The sequence below is a fragment of the Candoia aspera genome, chromosome 5, assembly GCF_035149785.1.
Source record: "Candoia aspera isolate rCanAsp1 chromosome 5, rCanAsp1.hap2, whole genome shotgun sequence".
NCBI classification, from domain to species: Eukaryota; Metazoa; Chordata; class Lepidosauria; order Squamata; family Boidae; genus Candoia; species Candoia aspera.
This window is the reverse complement of record NC_086157.1, coordinates 13,772,605-13,794,872: the sequence shown is the minus strand read 5'-3', so window position 1 is coordinate 13,794,872 and position 22,268 is coordinate 13,772,605. Positions and strand designations below refer to the sequence as shown.

Below are 22,268 nucleotides of genomic sequence, written 5' to 3'. Positions count from 1 at the left end.
CGTGTGGTATCTTGATTTTAGATGAACTCACCTCCTGCACAGATGCTCGATGGTTCAGCTGCCAATATCTCAATGCACGATTTCTTCAGAATCTGCAGGATTGAAATAATGGAGTTTGCCATTCACTGATATATCAAATCAAGAAAAGCCACAATTTTTTGAATTTCCTAAATAGGATATCCTACTTACTGAATCTATGGTGCCTCTGAGAGCATAAAATCCACCAGCCACGGGGAAAACGTGATCAATGCTGTCTGCAATGGTCGACAGCTGCAAAGGTGTGCACAAATGGTACAAGAAAGAACATCCCGTTTAGAAAAGAGATCAAAAACTAAGCCCTGTCTTCTGACCTTGGGAGAGGCCACTTATAAGCCTTTGCATAGGACTGGCTGGGTTCACATACCATTACAGAGTTTGTTTTTTTGGTTTTATGTGATGCACAAACAGATTTCCTGTGTTTTAGAGCAGGAAACCATTGTTTGAAACCATGATCTATTGCTGAGTTTATTGACTGCAACTGGGACAATGCAGTATACAAATGGGGACACCTATTTCTTTATGGTTCCTTGATTTACTCCTGGGCTTTAAACTGAACTTTTAACCAATCCACAATGCATAGTAAGAGCAGAAAAGAAAAGAAAAGAAAAGAAAAGAAAAGAAAAGAAAAGAAAAGAAAAGAAAAGAAAATCATGAATTGGCCAAAAAAGGCACTATCTGCAAGACTGAGGCAGGTTTGCTTGTTCAGCAAATCTGGATTAAAACAAACCATGGCTTAGTATAATGCGTGAACACAGTAATCTCATCCAACACAGAGATAACAGAAATACTCATCTGTAGTAGAATCTGATGAAAAATAAAGGCCAGGGCAATTCAGAAGTATCCCCTTTAAATCATATGCAAAGTTCCTAAATAATAAAAAGACTGGCATGTAGAGAGAACTCTTTAGAGGCTTACCGCATTTCACACTGTTATCCCTGAGGTAACAGTTTGGAACTTTAAAGCCTTCATGGCTTAGGACCAGACCAACTGAAAAACCCTAGCCTCCTTGCCCAAACAGGTTCTTTCTGAAAGGCCATTTTCCATTTGAGTTCAGATGTGCAGCTACTGGGAAAAGAAGTTTCTCAATCATCTATGCTGATGACAATTTCTTAGCCCTTTAGTCCAATTTGAGTCATTTTATTGCTACATCTCTTGATTTTCAGTTCTTTGAACAGTGATTCCACAGTAATCATCCAATACCTTTAAACATAATGGAGCTGCCAATCTCTACTGGTACCAAAAAAAAAAGAAAGATCAAAATTACCTGTGTTTCATTAAAGTCTTTCACCCCAATACAGTAGACAATTGCTCCAAGTATTCTTGCTCTGTCAGCCTAGATGAGAAGCAGTGTTAGAAATCTTACATATTTTAGCTGAGTCAGATGCACTAATGAATATTCAGAAAGGACCTACTTCTTTCTCTGCATAATAAAACTGAGCCTCTTGCAGCTCCCCATCAGTAAGGGCTATGATCACACTTGCTGTCTGGAGTCCTGCAAAATTAGCAATTAGAATTACTTGAGTTTGAGGTGGTTAATATGGCAACATAACGTATAAGTTAAATTCTAAGATTGAAAAGCTTCATTGTAAGTTTTTCCAATTTATTCTGTTCCCCCAGTCAGATAATTTAGGTTGCTGGCATATATGCAGCCATATATGTTGATTTTCTGAGTGTAATATTGCTTCGATCCTGCAAAGGAAGAGGAGTTTCAGTTAACCCAAGTCCATGGTAGTTAAGTTATTGGTAGCCCTGCAAGGAAGGCCACTGTAAGGATGGAGAACCCAGGGGCAATGGTTAATTGCACCTGGGTGGTCTAACCTTACACATCAAAGGGAAGGAAGGATAGAGGAGAGACTATAAGCAATGAAGGGGCAAGGAATAAGAAGAGAGCAGATGGCAGCAACCCCATTCACAACTGAGAGGCTGAGAGGCCACCATCACACAAGCTGTCAATGCAGAGGAAGGGGTGGGACAAAGAAAAGGAGGGAAGACAAAGGAGGGAGGTGGGAGGAAGTGGAGCCAGTTGTGGCTTTGACAGTCTGAGGTAAAGACCTAATAAAGAACTTGCATATCCATTGTGGCTTGTGCTGTGAGTCTCTGAAATTAGGCCTTAAAATAAAAACCTCACAGCCACTCAGGAAACAGACCCTACAGGGATTCCAGGAATGCTACTTTGTTGCTGTAGGGCAGTGTTTCTCAAAGTGTGGTCTGAGGACTCCTGGGGGTCCCTGAAATCAAAATTATTTGCCAGCCTACATCAAAAAATAATACAATGTTAAAATTCCATCAAACAGTCATGAGAAATGGTAGTGGCAGCAAATGCATCAATTTTAATTTTTAATATAGTAAATATCAATAATAACTTCAGCAAAGGATCGTTACCTTGTCGTGGTGCTGGAGCTTGAGCACCTCAATGATGCCATGAGCTAAACCGTGAAGGGCCACCCAAGACGGGAAGGTCATGACAGAGAGGTCAGACTAAATGCGATCCCTGGGGAAGGTAATGGCAACCCACCCCAGTATTCTTGCCGTGAAAACTAAATGGATCAGTACAACCAGAGATATGTTGGTATACCATCGGAAGATGAGACCCCCAGGTCGGAAGATGGTCAAAATGCTACTGGGGGGGAACAGAGGATGAGTTCAACTAGCTCCAGACGTCATGACGCAGCTAGCTCAAAGCCGAAAGGACGGCTAGCGGCAGACGGTGCTGGTGGTGAACGGCGAATCCGATGTTCTAAGGATCAACACACCATTGGAACCTGGAATGTAAGATCTACGAGGCAGGGCAAATTAGATGTGGTTATTGGTGAGATGTCAAGATTAAAGATAGACATTTTGGGCATCAGCGAACTGAAATGGACTGGAATGGGCCACTTCACATCAAATGACCACCAGATCTACTACTGTGGACAAGAGGACCACAGAAGAAATGGAGTAGGCTTCATAATTAATAGTCAAGTGGCTAAAGCAGTGCTTGGATACAATCCAAAAAACGATAGAATGATCTCAATTCGAATTCAGGGCAAGCCATCTAACATCACAGTGATCCAAATATACGCCCCAACCACAGATGCTGAAGAAGCTGAAGTAGAGCAGTTCTATGAGGATATGCAGCACCTACTGGACAACGCACCTAAAAGAGATGTTATTTTCATCACGGGAGACTGGAATGCTAAGCTGGGCAGTCAAATGACACCTGGAATTACAGGTAAGCATGGCCTGGGAGAACAAAACAAAGCAGGACATAGGCTGATAGAATTTTGCCAAGACAACTCAGTCTGCATAACGAACACTCTCTTCCAACAACCTAAGAGACGGCTTTATACATGGACTTCACCAGATGGACAACCCCGAAATCAGATTGACTACATCCTTTGCAGCCAAAGGTGGCGGTCATCTATACAGTCGGTAAAAACAAGACCTGGAGCTGACTGTAGTTCAGATCACGAACTTCTTATCGCACAATTTAGGATCAGACTAAAGAGATTAGGGAAGACCCACAGATCAGCTAGATATGAGCTCACTAATATTCCTAAGGAATATGCAGTGGAGGTAAAGAATCGATTTAAGGGACTGGACTTAGTAGATAGGGTCCCAGAAGAACTCTGGACAGAAGTTCGCAACGTTGTTCAGGAGGCGGCAACAAAATACATTCCAAAGAAAGAGAAAACCAAGAAGGCAAAGTGGCTGTCTGCTGAGACACTAGAAGTAGCCCAAGAAAGAGGGAAAGCAAAAGGCAACAGTGATAGGGGGAGATATCCCCAATTAAATGCAAAATTCCAGAGGTTAGCCAGAAGAGATAAGGAATTATTTTTAAACAAGCAATGCGCGGAAGTGGAAGAAGACAGTAGAATAGGAAGGACAAGAGACCTCTTCCAGAAAATTAGAAACATTGAAGGTAAATTCCAGGCCAAAATGGGTATGATCAGAAACAAAGATGGCAAGGACCTAACAGAAGAAGAAGAGATCAAGAAAAGGTGGCAAGAATATATGGAAGATCTGTATAGGAAGGATAACAATATCGGGGATAGCTTTGATGGTGTGGTCAGTGAGCTAGAGCCAGACATCCTGAAGAGTGAGGTTGAATGAGCCTTAAGAAGCATTGCTAATAACAAGGCAGCAGGAGACGACGGCATCCCAGCTGAACTGTTCAAAATCTTGCGAGATGATGCTGTCAAGGTAATGCATGCTATATGCCAGCAAATTTGGAAAACACAGGAATGGCCATCAGATTGGAAAAAATCAACTTACATCCCCATACCAAAAAAGGGAAACACTAAAGAATGTTCAAACTATCCAACAGTGGCACTCATTTCACATGCCAGTAAGGTAATGCTCAAGGTCCTGCAAGGTACACTTCAGCAATTCATGGAGCGAGAATTGCCAGATGTACAAGCTGGGTTTAGAAAAGGCAGAGGAACTAGGGACCAAATTGCCAATATCCGCTGGATAATGGAAAAACCCAGGGAGTTTCAGAAAAACATCTATTTCTGTTTTCTTGACTATTCTAAAGCCTTTGACTGTGTGGACCATAACAAATTGTGGCAAGTTCTTAGCGGTATGGGGATACCAAGTCATCTTGTCTGCCTCCTGAAGAATCTGTATAACGACCAAGTAGCAACAGTAAGAACAGACCACGGAACAACGGACTGGTTTAAGATTGGGAAAGGAGTACGGCAGGGCTGTATACTCTCACCCTACCTATTCAACTTGTACACAGAACACATCATGCGACATGCTGGGCTTGAGGAATCCAAGGCTGGAGTTAAAATCTCTGGAAGAAACATTAACAATCTCAGATATGCAGATGATACCACTTTGATGGCTGAAAGCGAAGAGGAACTGAGGAGCCTTATGATGAAGGTGAAAGAAGAAAGTGCAAAAGCTGGCTTGCAGCTAAACCTCAAAAAAACCAAGATTATGGCAACCAGCTTGATCGATAACTGGCAAATAGAGGGAGAAAATGTAGAAGCAGTGAAAGACTTTGTATTTCTAGGTGCGAAGATTACTGCAGATGCTGACTGCAGTCAGGAAATCAGAAGACGCTTAATCCTTGGGAGAAGAGCAATGACAAATCTCGATAATATAGTTAAGAGCAGAGACATCACACTGACAACAAAGGTCCGCATAGTTAAAGCAATGGTGTTCCCCGTAGTAACATATGGCTGCGAGAGCTGGACCATAAGGAAGGCTGAGAGAAGGAAGATCGATGCTTTTGAACTGTGGTGTTGGAGGAAAATTCTGAGAGTGCCTTGGACTGCAAGAAGATCAAACCAGTCCATCCTCCAGGAAATAAAGCCAGACTGCTCACTTGAGGGAATGATATTCAAGGGAAAACTGAAATACTTTGGCCACACAATGAGAAGACAGGACACCCTGGAGAAGATGCTGATGCTAGGAAGAGTGGAGGGCAAAAGGAAGAGGGGCCGACCAAGGGCAAGGTGGATGGATGATGTTCTAGAGGTGACGGACTCGTCCCTGGGGGAGTTGGGGGTGTTGACGACTGACAGGAAGCTCTGGCGTGGGCTGGTCCATGAAGTCACGAAGAGTCGGAAGCAACTGAACGAATAAACAACAAACAAATATAAATAAATATAACCCATACAAGCAAATGTTCTTTTGGGGTCCTCCATAATTTTTAAAAGTGTTCCCACTGTTAAAAGTGTTCCCACTTGGTCCTGAAAGAAAAAAAGTTAAGGAAAATTGCTGTAGGGATAGTAATAGATCATTGAAAGCGTGTCCAAAACATTATCTGGATGGGGACAGACAACCTCAAATTAAATCCTACCAAAGCAGAGTTCCTGTTTGTTAGTAGGCTTCTAGGATTATTGCCTCCAACAGTATGTGTCATGACCTCGTTGCAAGGCACAAAGAGCCTCACAACGTGGATCATGATCATTAAGGAAAAGGGGGAAGAAGATAATCCAATCAGGGATTAAAACAAGCACCCAAAGACACCCACACCCATGATCCCATCAACACCTGAAAAGAGGGACGTCAGAGGAGTGAAGATAAGGAGCACATGGTGCCCCGGAGAACTCAACCGTTGCAGGAAGACAAAGAGGACACCGGGGAAAACGCCCACGCAGCCATCAAGGATCCCATCAAGAGGGATTGGGGCATTGAGGGGTGGGGAAGCCCGGGGCAATACAGGAGGGTATAAAAGGGGCACCCCCACACTACCTACCCCGTTCCCGTTTTTTGATCTGTCAGCTATCATTCCAATAAACCAGAAATCCTTAATACCCATTAAGTGAGTCTGTGTCTTATTGCGAAGAGAGGCTGGCTCTGACATAAAAACGGGAACCGCAAAAAATTTTTTTCCACCTGGTACCTATCCAACACGTTTGTGAGGGACCCAGCCAGGCATGGAGAACCAGGAACCGAGGAGGCGCAACCCTTCGGCGCCCGGCGACGAAGCCCCGCTCTCGCAGGGCGGGATGCAGCTGAGGTCCGGGCGATGCAACGCCCCGGTAAGTATGGGACCCAGCTGGGGGGAAGCAGCGGGGGAGGGACCCACCCCGGCGCCCCGGAGCCCGCGAGGCACCGGGGGCGAGACGAGGGGACCCTCTCCAAGCCTACAGGCAACCCCGGAGGAAGCGCGAGACGAACCGCCACCCTGGGCGCTCGAAGGCGAGGGCGCGCCTGGCACCGCGGCGGGATCGAGGGACGATCCGTCCTCTACCACGGCCAACGGCGAGGGCGAGCGGAGCGGCGAAAACCTCGGCGGGAAGCCGGGGACGGCGGAGAGGCTCGACGCGTTGGAGGAAGGGATGCAGGCGGTGCGGCAGATGCTCCAACAGCTGACGGCGGCACAGGGACTCCGCGACGGAGGCGGCGCAGAGGCACCCCCGGTCGAAAGGAGGCAGGGCGAGCGGGGCGGCGGTGACGGCGGAACCCGACCCAAGGAGCCCAACCGACGACCTGAGGCGCACCGGGAGGCGAGACGGGGTGGAGACCCAGCGGACGGCGGCGACCACGGCGGGACCCGACCCCAGGAGGCCACCCAACGAGCGGAGGCGCGCCCGGACGTGAGACGGCGGGACAACCTCGGCGGCGGCGGCGTCCGGCCCCAGGAGCCCACCCCACGACGGGAGATGCGCCAGGCTGAGAGGCGGAGGGACGACCCGGCGGGCGGCGACGGCGACGGCGGAGCCTGGATCCAGGAGCCCGACCGAGGGAGAACACCCCGCCCTCCCCCCCGAGCGACGGGACGACGACCTTGCGAGGAGCCCCAGAGAGAGGCACCAATGCCGCAAGAGAACCGGAGACACCCCGACCCGCAGCAGCTCCTGCAGAGCCCGAGGCACGACGCAGAGGGGGCCAGGAGCCAGACCAGGACACCCGCCAAAGACTTTGGCATAAAGTTCGATGGGGACCCCTCGAAACTCTCCTTCTTTTTGACTAACGCGAGGTACTACCTCGAAGAATGGGGTCCCTGCTTCAGAACTGAGCGGGGCAAAATCAATGCCCTGGCCATAAAATTAAAAGGACGGGCCGCCGATTGGTACGTCCAATTGTGCCAATCAGGCGCCCGGGCGCTGCAGGACAGCACTGAATTCCTGCAGGCACTAGAAAGGCACTTCAGGGACCCCCTGGAGCAAGAAAAGGCAAAAAGGGCGCTAGAGACACTTAAACAAAGCCCGCGCTCCGTGGCTGAGTATGCCATGGAGTTCCAAGCCCTAGCCGGAAAAGTGGACACTTGGTCTCAATCGACACTGATTGAGAAGTTCAAACACGGACTCAACTTAAATGTCCTCCGGTGGGCACTTGGCCGCGACAACCCCAGCTCCCTCACGGGGTGGATCCAGCTGGCAGCGGAAGCGGAGAACGCCCACGACACGTTCCTCCACGCAAGGAGGGAAACGCAACAGATGGAGACAGTGAGACCCCCACGCACCAACGCAAGGCAGGTGAGGGCGAGACCCCAACCTTGGAAGGAGGAACGGGACAGACGCTTCGCAAAAGGGCAATGCTTCACGTGCGGCAGGGAAGATCACAAAGCAGCCGCATGCCCCAAAACGACGCCCAGAGAGAGCCCAAGGAGGGCACAAGCAGCACCAACCCCAGCGCCAAGAAAGCGACCAGCAGCAAAGGGGGAGTACCGACGCAGACACGGCCCCTACAGTTCAGAGGAGGAGGAAAGCAACCCCGATGAGGCGGCGGGAAACGACAACCACCTGGCCTAAGGGGCGCCGAAGGACAGGTGGAGGACACTGACAGGCGCTTCGACAAAGGGGTGAGTGAGGAATGCCCCACCCTCTACGTCCGTGTCACCCTCACCCATAGAAATAAAACCGAAAAGGTCTGGGCACTCATTGATTCGGGTTGCTCCAAAAGCCTCATGCACCCTGACCTGGCAGCCGCACTCGACCTCCGCTGCTATCCACTTCAGCACCACCTGGTGTTCTCGCAGCTCGATGGATCTGCAGCGGGAGGGGGCCCGGTCACCCAATACACCGGAGAAACCGCGCTACGGCTCGGCAGCCACGAGGAAAAATTGGCTTTCATCGTGGCACCGGTGGGGCAACCCCGACTCATACTGGGGATCCCATGGCTCGTGCAGCAAAACCCAGTCATCAACTGGAGAACCAGAGAGATTAAGTTTGCTGACGGGCGTTACCAAGCACCTTCAGGGAACAGGGTTCCCCGAGCAGCCATGGGGGGGGCGACGACGACTGTGGAACACAGAGAGACAGCACTGCCAGAGGGACTGCCGACCAAATACGGGGATTTCGCCGACGTTTTCGGTGAGAAAGAGGCGGACAAACTCCCCCCCCACAGAAAGACGGACTGCACCATTGAACTGGTCCCGGGGGTACCCCTACCCAAACCAAAAATATATGCTATGACCCAGCGAGAGCTAGCTGCATTAAGGGACTTCATAGACAAAAACCTGGCGAGAGGTTTTATCGAGCCAGCAAACTCTCCAGTGGGAGCGCCAGTCCTCTTTCGCGAGAAAAAGGACGGGGCATTGCGGCTCTGTACAGACTACCGCGGATTAAACGCAGCAAGCATTTCAAATAAATACCCCTTACCCTTAATAAAGGACATTTTGTCCCACTTGGTAAAGGGTAAGGTATTCTCCAAACTGGACATAAGGGAAGCCTACTACCGCATACGGATACGGGAGGGGGATGAGTGGAAGACTGCTTTCAATTGCCCATTGGGGGCGTTTCAATATAAAGTACTCCCATTCGGATTGGCAGGAGCACCGGGGGTATTCATGCAGTTAATTAATGAGGTCCTGCGTGACCACCTTTTTAAGGGGGTTTTGGTTTACCTGGATGATGTATTGATCTACACAGAAACAGAACGTGAGCACGAACGCTTGGTAAAAGACGTGCTCAAGAAACTTCGCAAGGCAGAGCTGTTTGTAAAGCTCTCCAAGTGCGAGTTTCACAAAAAACAAATTGACTATCTAGGGTATAGGATTTCTGCTAAAGGGATAGAAATGGACCCCAGCAAGGTCCAAGCCATCCTGGCGTGGGAACGCCCACGCACGAGGAGACAGCTGCAAAGCCTCCTGGGATTCACTAATTTCTACAGGGGGTTCACGCCCAGGCTGGCAGAGACTATATTGCCCCTAACTAACCTGCTAAAGACTAAGGGCTTGGGGGACACGCGCAAATCGAGGAACCCGGGGGCGCTACTGAATTGGACAGCTGACTGTCAAACGGCTTTCGAGAGACTGAAAACCCTCTTCACAGCTGAGCCAGTGTTACAACACCCCGACCCCACCAAGCCTTTTGTGGTGCAGGCAGATGCCTCCGACTTTTCCATCGGAGCCATCCTGCTCCAAAAGGACTCCGACAACCACCTAAAGCCCTGCGCCTACCTTTCCCGCAAATTCTCCGAAACGGAGCGGAGATGGCACGTATGGGAAAAGGAGGCGTTTGCAGTGAAGGCAGCCTTGGAAACGTGGCGACACCTGCTGGAGGGGGCCTCCTGCCCCTTCGAGGTCTGGACGGACCACAAGAACCTGGAGGCACTCAGCACACCAAAACGACTCAGCCCGAAGCAGGTGCGATGGGCTCAGTTTTTCAGCCGGTTCAATTTCACGCTGAAATTCATACCGGGCAAGAAAAACTTCTTGGCAGACGCCCTTTCCCGACGGCCACAGGACGACACGCAAGCCTCCGACATCGTAGGAACAGTATGGACCGAGAAACAGCTCGGCTGCCCAGCTGTCACGCGGAGCCAGACAAGGAATCAGCGCACGCCAGCACGAACGGCGGGGAGCGATCGGAGCCGACGCTCAATTTCACCGAACTGGCAACAAAGACTCACACAAGCACTACAGCAAGATACATGGTTGCAGAATAACCAACAACATGTATCTTTCAAAGACAACATCGCCTGGAAAGAGAAAGCCTTGTACGTGCCCGAATCACTGCGGGGGGAAATCTTACACAGAGCGCACGATGACAAATCTGCAGGGCATTTTGGGTTTGTAAAAACCCTCCACCTAACGAGGAGGCAATTTTGGTGGCCAAACCTCAGAAAGGACGTAAAAGACTACGTAGGCAACTGCCCCATATGTGCCACCACCAAACGTAAAGGAGGGAAACCCCACGGGCTGCTACAGGCGGTAGCCAGCCCCTCCCGGCCATGGGAAGAAATTTCCATGGATTTCATTGTGGACCTCCCACCCAGCCAAAGAAAAACTGTGATATGGGTGGTAAAAGACTATTTCTCGAAACAAGCACACTTCATCCCGTGCGCAACTATCCCCTCCGCACAACAGCTGGCACGTTTATTCCTAACACACATATACAGGATCCACGGCGCCCCCTACAGGTTGGTGACCGACAGAGGAACACAATTCACGTCAAAGTTTTGGCGGGAATTTTTAAAACTAATCGGAACCAAGCAAGCACTGTCCACTGCGTGGCATCCAAACACGGACGGATCAACAGAGATCCTAAACTCAACACTTGAACAGTTCCTGAGGGCATTCATAAATTATCAACAGGACAACTGGGTAGACCTACTACCTTTTGCAGAGGTGGCCTATAATAACGCGGTACACCAGAGCACTGGCCACACCCCTTTTAAGGTGGTCTATGGAAGGGACTTTGTACCGATACCAGAATTGCCGCAACCTGAAACCCTGCCCTGCTCACCAGACGATTGGGCGGCACAGCTGGCAACAACCTGGCCTATCATCCAAACGGCCCTAGCAGACGCACAAACAACGTACAAAAAATATGCGGACAACCACAGGGCGGAGGCACCGAACTACAAAGTGGGAGATAGGGTCTACCTCTCCACTAAGTTCATAAAGACCTCGCAACCCTCGAAGAAATTGGCACCGAAATTCATCGGACCTTTTAAAATCATACAGGTAATCAACCCAGTTACGTTCAAATTGGAACTGCCTTACAATTTGAGACGGGTCCACCCAGTGTTTCACTGTGCACTACTGAAACCAACGAGCACATCCAAATGGCATACGGAAGAACCTCCACCCCCACCCATAATGATAGACAACCAACAACATTTTGAAGTAAAAGAAATACTGGACTCAAGAAAGCAAAGAGGAACACTCCAATACCTCGTGAGATGGAAACATTTCTCACACCCAGAGTGGGTCCAGGCACGACACGTCATGGCTAGACAACTAACAAGACAGTTCCATGAGGCATACCCAGAGAAACCAGCACCATAGAACATCTTTGGGGGGGCAGCATGTCATGACCTCGTTGCAAGGCACAAAGAGCCTCACAACGTGGATCATGATCATTAAGGAAAAGGGGGAAGAAGATAATCCAATCAGGGATTAAAACAAGCACCCAAAGACACCCACACCCATGATCCCATCAACACCTGAAAAGAGGGACGTCAGAGGAGTGAAGATAAGGAGCACATGGTGCCCCGGAGAACTCAACCGTTGCAGGAAGACAAAGAGGACACCGGGGAAAACGCCCACGCAGCCATCAAGGATCCCATCAAGAGGGATCGGGGCATTGAGGGGTGGGGAAGCCCGGGGCAATACAGGAGGGTATAAAAGGGGCACCCCCACACTACCTACCCCGTTCCCGTTTTTCGATCTGTCAGCTATCATTCCAATAAACCAGAAATCCTTAATACCCATTAAGTGAGTCTGTGTCTTATTGCGAAGAGAGGCTGGCCCTGACAGTATGATTGCTGAGTAACTGTTGTTTATTATATTAAAGATTATATTATGTTTTCCTTTTTATGTTTTTATATAATAAAACCAAGTGTCTTAGTGACTGGCATGATATACAAAAACTGTAAAGAAAAGAAGGAAAATAAATAAATGTGGGACTGCTACTTACATGGTTTAAAATTGAAGATGTGCTTCTTAATTATAATTTCTAAGATTGCTGGTATATATGAATGACTTAAGCCTCTTAACTTTAGACTTTTCTATTCCAGAATGTCCATTTTTAAAAAATTACTTGCTGACTTGCAATCTTGAATGCTGTGGGATCAGCAGCAGCAACCAATGTAATTGATTAAATTGGAGCTAATGAATTTCAGAACTAGTTAGCATGTGGATTGCACACAACGTATATTATCTCAACCATCAACACTAAAAGGTTGACTATTTTAAATTTTATTATCTCTTACAACATGTTAATTATTTCACTTCCTGATACACAGTGGCTGAAGAGAATCCTGAAATTACTGTTATGATTTAACGTATATATGTAAGATTAAGATAATTCATGGTGGACTTCCAGCGAAGGCAAGGTGAACTAAACATATCTCCGTAAGAGTGGAGACAACAGCCACGGCAAAGAACGAAGAACCAGTGAGTAGACCAGTTCTTCGGAACCTCTCTGGACAAGGGGAGGATGGGAAATCACCCACATGTACTCTGGACAGCTCTTCCTCACAAGAGGACTCCAGGACAGCAGCCTGAGTGGGTCTGAGTGCCAGGAGATGAACAGACCAGCCATCATGCTTGCAACCATGAAGGAGCCTTTCAAAGCACCCTGAGTTCACTAACATCACTTTCAGAAATTGTTTATTTACTATTCTAAAGCTATTAGAGATCTTCGAAACGACGTTTGAAAAGCCACCTGGCGAGTTTGCCTTCTTTATTGACCAAAAGAAAAATTAACGATAAGTTTAAGAATTTAAAGAATTGGAAATAAATGGCAAAAAGCTAAATAAGATTTTGAGCTAAGAAAGTTATAAATGAATTAAGGGTCCAGACAAATTTGGAATATTCAGACTTTTACTATAAGATTTTGAAAATAATTAAATAAAATAAACAGTATTTCGTGGGAACCAGACTGTTTTGTCTATCTAAGTCATTACAGAAATTTGAGACTTTACAATTTCAGAAATTGGACACTAGAGGGGACTAAAGATTGCAGACAGATAAGGAAAAGGAAAAGTGTAAACTTGCCTTTGGTTTTCGGTTAGTATGAGGATTTACAAAATGACACAAAACACTATAACATTTGAAATACTTCAGGAGATTTTCGAAGAATGGGGCCAGATACTAGTAGCTACAATATCAGAAATGTAAGTAATGATGTCTGCTTCTATGGACACACTATGTCCAAAAGATGTTAAATCTGATGCAGAAATACTAGAATAAGAAATACTGGAGTAAAAAAAACCCTGTGGATTACAAGATAGAGAAGGCAGTTAAAGTGGAATACAAATGACAGACCTGATAAGGCCTTTTTACTGAATATACAAAAGAAGTTCAATAAAGTTTTAAAATCAAAGTGGAAAGACAATGACAAACCAAGAGAATGACCTGGATATTGACTTTTTACTGGATTTACAAAGAGGTTTGCTAAAGCCTCGAAGAAGCCTCTGCAATGGGAAAAAGAAAAATCAAAGTGAGGCCAAAGCCTATGAGAATATCAATTTAATTTAATTTAATTTAATTTAATTTAATTTAAGGTCAAGATTGTCAGAAGTAAAAGTAAGGAATATAAAATTGGTTTGTTTAAGCAAGATTAAAATAAGAGATGTTTTTATAAAGCTCTGGTATCATAGGATTTGGCCTCGCTTTGATTTTTCTTTTTCCTATTGCAGAGGTTTCTTCGAGGCTTTAGCAAACCTCTTTGTAAATCCAGTAAAAAGTGGCATGTAAAGGTGATGAATTCAACTAAACTCACATTGTTTCTGTATTTTATTACTTGTTTTATTATATCTTGCATTTTTATTTTACAATTTTATCTCTATTTTACCCTACTGTATTTTATCATATTTTATCTTACCATAGTATATTTTATCTTATCTTACTGTATTTTATCTGTTTTATGGTATTATATTTTATATTTTATATCTTATAGTGGCTGATGCCCAACTTTTTGATATGGTCAATTGACTAATCAATAAAGTTATTCATTCATTCACTATAAAGCTCTGGTAACCCTTGACAGACTTTTTTGCTGACACTAGGACTGAAACATTGATTTTATGGATTTGCATATAGATAAGGGATGGGTTATGGGAAGAAGAGATATTTGTTTGTAACCTTATAGGGGGTACAGTGGTATCAAATTTGTTTTTACTTGTGATGAATATGGAAAGTCTCCTCTTTACATATTTATTTTTTTTGATATTTTTTTCTTTTTCTTTCTTTGCACTTCTTATTCTTTCTATTTCTTCTTCCTTTTCCGATTTTTTTTTTTTTGCTTTTGCTATTGTAATTACAATATTTTAAAAACAATTATGAAAAAGAGAATTCATGGTGGATTATTTTTTTAAAAAGTAGGCAGAGATCATCAGTGAAATGAACCAGATCCATGAAAACTAATGTACAGTAGATGATTGTTGTTTATTCGTTCAGTTGCTTCTGACTCTTCGTGACTTCATGGACCAGCCCATGCCAGAGCTTCCTGTCAGTCATCGCCACCTTCAGCTCCCCCAGGGACGAGTCCGTCACCTCTAGAATATCATCCATCCATCTTGCCCTTGGTCGGCCCCTCTTCCTTTTGCCTTCCACTCTCCCTAGCATCAGCATCTTCTCCAGGGTGTCCTATCTTCTCATTATGTGGCCAAAGTATTTCAGTTTGGCCTTTAATATCATTCCCTCAAGTGAGCAGTCTGGCTTTATTTCCTGGAGGATGGACTGGTTTGATCTTCTTGCAGTCCAAGGCACTCTCAGAATTTTCCTCCAACACCACAGTTCAAAAGCATCGATCTTCCTTCTCTCAGCCTTCCTTATGGTCCAGCTCTCGCAGCCATATGTTACTACGGGGAACACCATTGCTTTAACAATGCGGACCTTTGTTGTCAGTGTGATGTCTCTGCTCTTAACTATTTTATTGAGATTTGTCATCACTCTTCTCCCAAGGATTAAACATCTTCTGATTTCCTGACTGCAGTCAGCATCTGCAGTACTCTTCACACCTAGAAATACAAAGTCTTTCACTGCTTCTACATTTTCTCCCTCTATTTGCCAGTTATCAATCAAGCTGGTTGCCATAATCTTGGTTTTTTTGAGGTTTAGCTGCAAGCCAGCTTTTGCATTTTCTTCTTCCTCAGAAGGCAGACAAGATGAGTTGGTATCCCCAGACCGCTAAGAACTTGCCACAATTTGTTATGGTCCACACAGTCAAAGGCTTTAGAGTAGTCAATAAAACAGAAATAGATATTTTTCTGAAACTCCCTGGCTTTTTCCATTATCCAGCGGATATTAGCAATTTGGTCCCTAGTTCCTCTGCCTTTTCTAAACCCAGCTTGTACATCTGGCAATTCTCGCTCCATGAATTGCTGAAGTCTACCTTGCAGGACCTTGAGCATTACCTTACTGGCATGTGAAATGAGTGCCACTGTTCGATAGTTTGAACATTCTTTAGTGTTCCCCTTTTATGGTATGGGGATATAAGTTGATTTTTTCCAATCTGATGGCCATTCACATGTTTTCCAAATTTGCTGGCATATAGCATGCATTACCTTGACAGCATCATCTCCAAGATTTTGAACAATTCAGCTGGGATACCGTCATCTCCTGCTGCCTTGTTATTAGCGATGCTCCTTAAAGCCCATTCAACCTCACTCTTCAGGATGTCTGGCTCTAGCTCACTGACCACACCGTCAAAGCTATCCCCGATATTGTTATCCTTCCCATACAGGTCTTCTGTATATTCTTGCCACCATTTTTTGATCTCTTCTTCTTCTGTTAGGTCCTTGCCATCTTTGTTTTTGATCATACCCATTTTGGCCTGGAATTTACCTCCAATGTTTCTAATTTTCTGGAAGAGGTCTCTTGTCCTTCCTATTCTATTGTCTTCTTCCACTTCCGCGCATTGCTTGTTTAAAAATAATTCCTTAGCTCTTCTGGCTAACCTCTGGAATTTTGCATTTAATTGGGCATATCTCCCCTATCACTGTTTCCTTTTGCTTCCTTCTAGTGTCTCAGCAGACAGCCATTTTGCCTTCTTGGTTTTCTCTTTCTTTGGGATGTATTTTGTTGCCGCCTCCTGAACAATGTTGCGAACTTCTGTCCAGAGTTCTTCCAGGACCCTATCTACTAAGTCCAGTCCCTTAAATCAATTCTTCACCTCCACTGCATATTCCTTAGGAATATTAGTGAGGTCATATCTAGCTGATCTGTGGGTCTTCCCTAATCTCTTTATTCTGATCCTAAATTGTGCAAGAAGAAGTTCGTGATGTGAGCTACCGTCAGCTCCAGGTCTTGTTTTTACCGACTGTATAGATGTCCGCCACCTCTGGCTGCAAAGGATGTAGTCAATCTGATTTTGGGGTTGTCCATCTGGTGAAGTCCATTTATAAAGCCATCTCTTAGGTTGTTGGAAGAGAGTGTTTGTTACGCAGAGTGAGTTGTCTTGGCAAAATTCTATCAGCCTATGTCCTGCTTTGTTTTGTTCTCCCAGGCCATGCTTACCTGTAATTCCAGGTGTCATTTGACTGCCCACCTTAGCGTTCCAGTCTCCTGTGATGAAAATAACATCTCTTTTAGGTGTGCTGTCCAGTAGGTGCTGCATATCCTCATAGAACTGCTCTACTTCAGCTTCTTCAGCATCTGTGGTTGGGGCGTATATTTGGATCACTGTGATGTTAGATGGCTTGCCCTGAATTCGAATTGAGATCATTCTATCGTTTTTTGGATTGTATCCAAGCACTGCTTTAGCCACTTGACTATTAATTATGAAGGCTACTCCATTTCTTCTGTGGTCCTCTTGTCCACAGTAGTAGATCTGGTGGTCATTTGATGTGAAGTGGCCCATTCCAGTCCATTTCAGTTTGATGACGCCCAGAATGTCTATTTTTAATCTTGACATCTCACCAATAACCACATCTAATTTGCGCTGGCTCGTAGATCTTACATTCCAGGTTCCAATGGTGTGTTGATCCTTAGAACATCAGATTTGCCGTTCACCACCAGCACCGTCTGCCGCTACCCGTCCTTTCGGCTTTGAGCTAGCTGCATCATGACGTCTGGAGCTAGTTGAACTCATTCTCTTTTCCTCCCCAGTAGCATTTTGACCATCTTCCGACCTGGGGGTCTCATCTTCCGATGGTATACCGACATATCTCTGGTTGTACTGATCCATTTAGTTTTCGCGGCAAGAATACTGGGGTGGGTTGCCATTACCTTCCCCAGGGATCACATTTAGTCTGACCTCTCTGTCATGACCTTCCTGTCTTGGGTGGCCCTCCACGGTTTAGCTCATGGCATCATTGAGGTGCTCAAGCTCCAGCACCACGACAAGGTAACGATCCTTTGCTGAAGACAGTAGATGATACAATCCAAGAATTAAATCATGTAATTATCTAAACCATGCAGCTATCTAATACAACAAAATTGTATGCAGTCTCATGGCAAAACATCTAGCGCAAACATGGACATGTTTTATTAACAAAGCTCTATCAAATATTTTATAGAGAATCTAGAATATAACTTCACAAAATCATCACTGTTGTTCCCCAATGCCACTAAGTGCATACTACGTTATGTTGCTAACAACATTCAATGCTTTTAGAACCCTCTGCTTTCACTGGGATTGCTATGCACTTGAGCTACATCTCACTGATGAGGTCTGCTCACGCACTTAGCCAGATTGGGCCATTTGCTCTTATCACATGATTTGGGGAAGAGCTTTTGGCTCTTTTTTGTAAGTCCTCATAGAATGAACATCTTTACTGAATGACCCGCAAAGCAGCTCAGGTGTAGAACTTTAAGAAAATAGCTCTGAAACGACTGTTCGAGCAATGATTTTAAAAACTCTTATATTACCAGATACATTCATAATACAATATTTTGTTTTCAAAAATTCTCTCAATGTAGCTTGAAATTAAAGACACTGATTACTGTTGGCAGGATTCTTAATACCAAGCACTCATGTCATAGAAGCACATGTTCATTAAGCTGACCTTGGAAAGGAAAAGAAAAATAAGGTACAAGTATCTTGTTTCTTTTGAGCAATCTGGACAAAATTGGTATTCATTATTTGATTACAAAGTTTTCCCTAATATTGGAACTGTTTTAAACCTACAATGTTTAAATGCATTTATCTTTTATTTATTTGAACAAAAGTATTCAACTTAAAGCATGTATTTCCTTGCAAGTGTACTGCAACAGAAGACAGAAACCCATGCAATGAATTCTCTTGAGCTTAAAAATCAAATACAAATTCAGAGAATAGAAAATTAGAAAATACACAATAGGCTAATACTTTCCAGCTTGATTATCCTATGGTTAGGTAATTAGATACCAAAAAAGAAAAGGGCCAGAACTTCCCAGCTATTATTCTACATCTGGATTTATCACACGAAACCTCAACAACATAGAACATACACTCTTCTCTTTAGGCAGCTTTGAGAATTCAAGTATGGTGTGGTCTACTGGCAAGCAACATCTCCCATTCCAAGTCTTTGCAACAGGAACTGAAGATGCCGGTAATAAAGATTTCCTTACCTCCATTATTTTCCTGGTAGATCTGTTCATTTGCCTGCAACAGTGACACAAGTGGTATTTTATACAGTAGGAAAGCAACAGGAAAAGCCACATTTGGCTTTTGTAAATTACTTGTAAATCAAAACATATTATAGCATTTACCCTTCTGAAGCCTTCATGCATGAATGTGTCTCCTCCAGGCACTACTCTCTGGAGAATGGCAAGACCACGGCGGATGACTTCCCTTGCAAAAAAGATAAGCCTGTAAGCTGGTGCTTTGTCAACAGATAATGCTGCAAGCCCCCAAGGTATTGATATAAGAAAGCAACAATGCAAACAGTGCAATGAGATTGAAAAGCGAACAGCAGACAGCACAGTCCAAAACAGACTTCCTCTGATTTCTGTCACATGGCATATGTAAATGAGCATAGGGATACAGACTAATTACATCCCCAGCATTCCAATTTTCTTTGATACTACTAAGGAAACATTCCTTTCTCTGTTTTTCATATACGTTTACTAAAAATTATGCACATTGTATATGAAAAAGGAAGCTAAAGAAGCTACAATTACATAAATTATTATCCAGACAAGCAACTAGACTGAACAACATGCAATCTTATAAAAATAAGACGATTTGAAATTCTTGTTGCAATTTTGTATCCTACCTTCAACCTCCAAAACAATTTGGCTTCTTTCCACTTTTCCCTTCCTTTTCTCAACCCCCATAATCACTGAATACCCCAAAAGCCCCTCTCAGGATTGCATTCTATGCATCTGATTAAATAAACTGAAATCTAGGGAACCTTATGTGATAGTTGATAAAATTAAAATTAGTACCAAAAAATCACTCAATTTATTTCAAAAATTTATATATATTTATATTTTTTGTCCTGCCATCCTACAGGAACTCCTGGTTTGAAGTGACATGTAAAATACATAATCTATTTCCCTTAGTTCTTAGTAATTGTTCTATTATCTCTATAAATCTGAGCCAAGATGTAAAAGAATTAGAAAAGCTATATTAAATTGCATATACATTTCAATAATATTTTTATTTCCTAATTTCCTCACTTAAAAAGGCCAAAAATACTGCAGTGATCTATGGTAGCAACTACCAATTCTTTGTACAAAATTAGTTTACTCATCCCTAAGAAACAGCAAAACGTGTCATTTCAAGCATGGCTTTTGACCCTGGATCTCCCATAAAGAAAACACGTGCCTGTCCTTGGTCAGCTTCATAACGGTGGTCCCTCGTGAGGAAAAGACAATGAAAGACATACGTAGCTGTGGACTGGGAAAGAAAAGCATAGCAGAGTATGGTGAATGAGACACTCAACAGGTCAATGTGGAGATACTGCTTTTTTAAACAAAAAGGTTTTTACAACGAATTTAGGCAAATTGATGGAGGGCAGGCTAATAGTGATAACAGATGCCAAGTCTAAACAGCTTGCCTTACATAGGAATTGCTGGGGAACAGTTGAAGAAGGCAATTGCCCTCGTGCCTTGGACATTCCGGGATATCTGTGACTGGCCAGTATGTCATGACAACTACTTTCTGTCACGATGTGATCCAAAATAGTAGCTTTGTAAGCTTTTGTCTGATTCAGCAAGAGTTCTTAGGATTTTCTTAATGTAAAAATCAAGGCACTGTGTTGATACTTCACCTGATGAACTTTTCCGCAAGACTTGCAACAAAGGAATAAATTTCTGTCCAGTGGTGCTTGACGCTTCCAGACCTGAAAGTGAATGATAATGAGTAAGGTTGGTGAGAGGCAGACCCTGGCCAGCCTTGTCAGACCATTGAAGTGAAGCAGGCCGAGGACCGGTTCCTAGTTGGCTGGGAGGCATCCAGGAAATGTCCAGGTTGTTTGCTAGACGAGGCAGTCAAAAAAACCTCCCAGAGGAAAGCAGTTCTGCCCTGTGAAGGAGCCAAGCTTGACTTGAAGGAGGCTAGATGAATAATGGTCAACTGTCAACCTTCATAGAATTATCACTGCCCCAGTTTTACTTTTTCTGGCAGTTTTTCCCACAACTGCAAAAAGAGGCTTCTAGTAGCTGTGTGGAAACATTAGAAAAGGCTTTTGTGCATATGCAGAGGCCTTTCTGGCTCACAGCAGCTGGAGCACAGGAAGTAAAGCACTGCAGGTGTTTTGCTTGTCATAGCAAGGGGGCTGCACTGCTTTATGAACAGCTTTGACAGGGAGCTTCCCTCAATCCTGCATTGAAGCAGCCTGCAAAGACTGACATGTTTCCTTTATTTCAGTCCAGCACTCCATAGACCTCTCAGGAGAGGGCTATGACTTCCTGCTCTTGATTCTCATGAAATACGCACCTTGTCATTTCCCTCAGTATCCTGATTCTTGAGACCAATCATGGCTTCAGCACACTGTTAGCCAAAACATATTTTGAACTTGCAATATTTTACCTTCCTCACATAAGTGGATTCCGGTTTCCGCAGAAACTGAATAGGCCTGAAACTGGAACTGAAAAATGTTATGGGAGAATAGAACTGACAAGGGACTTAAAAAATTGCAAGTGAAAGAAAGACAGCAACGAGTATTTTGTAAAAAATCATAGTTGGAGAAGGGCAGTTAGGCCATTAAGTACAACTCCCTGCTCTATTCTGAAATCCAAATTAAAGCATCCCACAGAGATAGCTGCCTAACCCTTGAATGAACACATTTAATGAAGGGGAATCCACCAGTTTTATGAGTAATCGGTTCAACCACTGAACTACTGTTACTATTAGGACGTTTTTTCTTAACATTCTATCAGAACCTGTATTTAATTCATGCTGGCTTCTTATATTACATTAGGCAATTAATGTTATCATTTTTTAAAATTCAATCATGATTCATCCATTCTACAGACTGTATGGATTTTTTTTTTAATCGTATGGCGTAGCAGTTTGGTGTTCGTGCTGCTTTTTCTTGCTGGGAAATCCTTGTGAGGTCCAGCAGCCAGATGTGTAGACTACTTAGCCGTGACAAGTCACGTCGCCCGGGGTGCACCACAAGGAAGCTAGTCTACATTGCACCGAGTTGGGCTGAGAGAGGGTGACTGGCCCAAGGTCACCCAGCCGGCTTTCATGCCTAAGGCGGGACTAGAACTCACAGACTCCTGGTTTCTAGCTCAGAACCTTAACCACTAGACCAAACTGGCTCTCTATGGAATACTTATAAGCCCAGTATGAAAAGTTATGTTATTGCCTATGTCTCCTGGAGGAAGCAAGAAAAAAATCTTTTGCATCAACAGCTGGAAAATCTGGTTAAAGAGCACTTGCTGGATTATGCTAAGAACTCTAAGGAGCCAGCTTTTAATGCATTTATTCTAACAAGCTTCTATTGTGTTTATATTATTT

The 22,268-nt window shown here is 44.5% G+C and overlaps 1 protein-coding gene across 1 annotated transcript in view; it reads right to left on the bottom strand.

Moving 5' to 3' along the window:
- The window catches only part of ANTXRL (ANTXR like), a 62,775-nt gene extending 43,442 nt beyond the window's left edge, over positions 1–19,333 (bottom strand). Inside the window, exons 1-6 of the mRNA XM_063304377.1 lie at positions 19,067–19,333; positions 18,926–18,959; positions 1,452–1,531; positions 1,304–1,372; positions 190–270; positions 32–92 (exon numbers count right to left, since the gene is read on the bottom strand). Coding sequence (XP_063160447.1) covers positions 32–92; positions 190–270; positions 1,304–1,372; positions 1,452–1,531; positions 18,926–18,959; positions 19,067–19,333 — 592 coding nt within the window. The remainder of the gene's footprint in view (positions 1–31; positions 93–189; positions 271–1,303; positions 1,373–1,451; positions 1,532–18,925; positions 18,960–19,066) is intronic.
- Between the last annotated feature and the right edge of the window lie 2,935 nt (positions 19,334–22,268).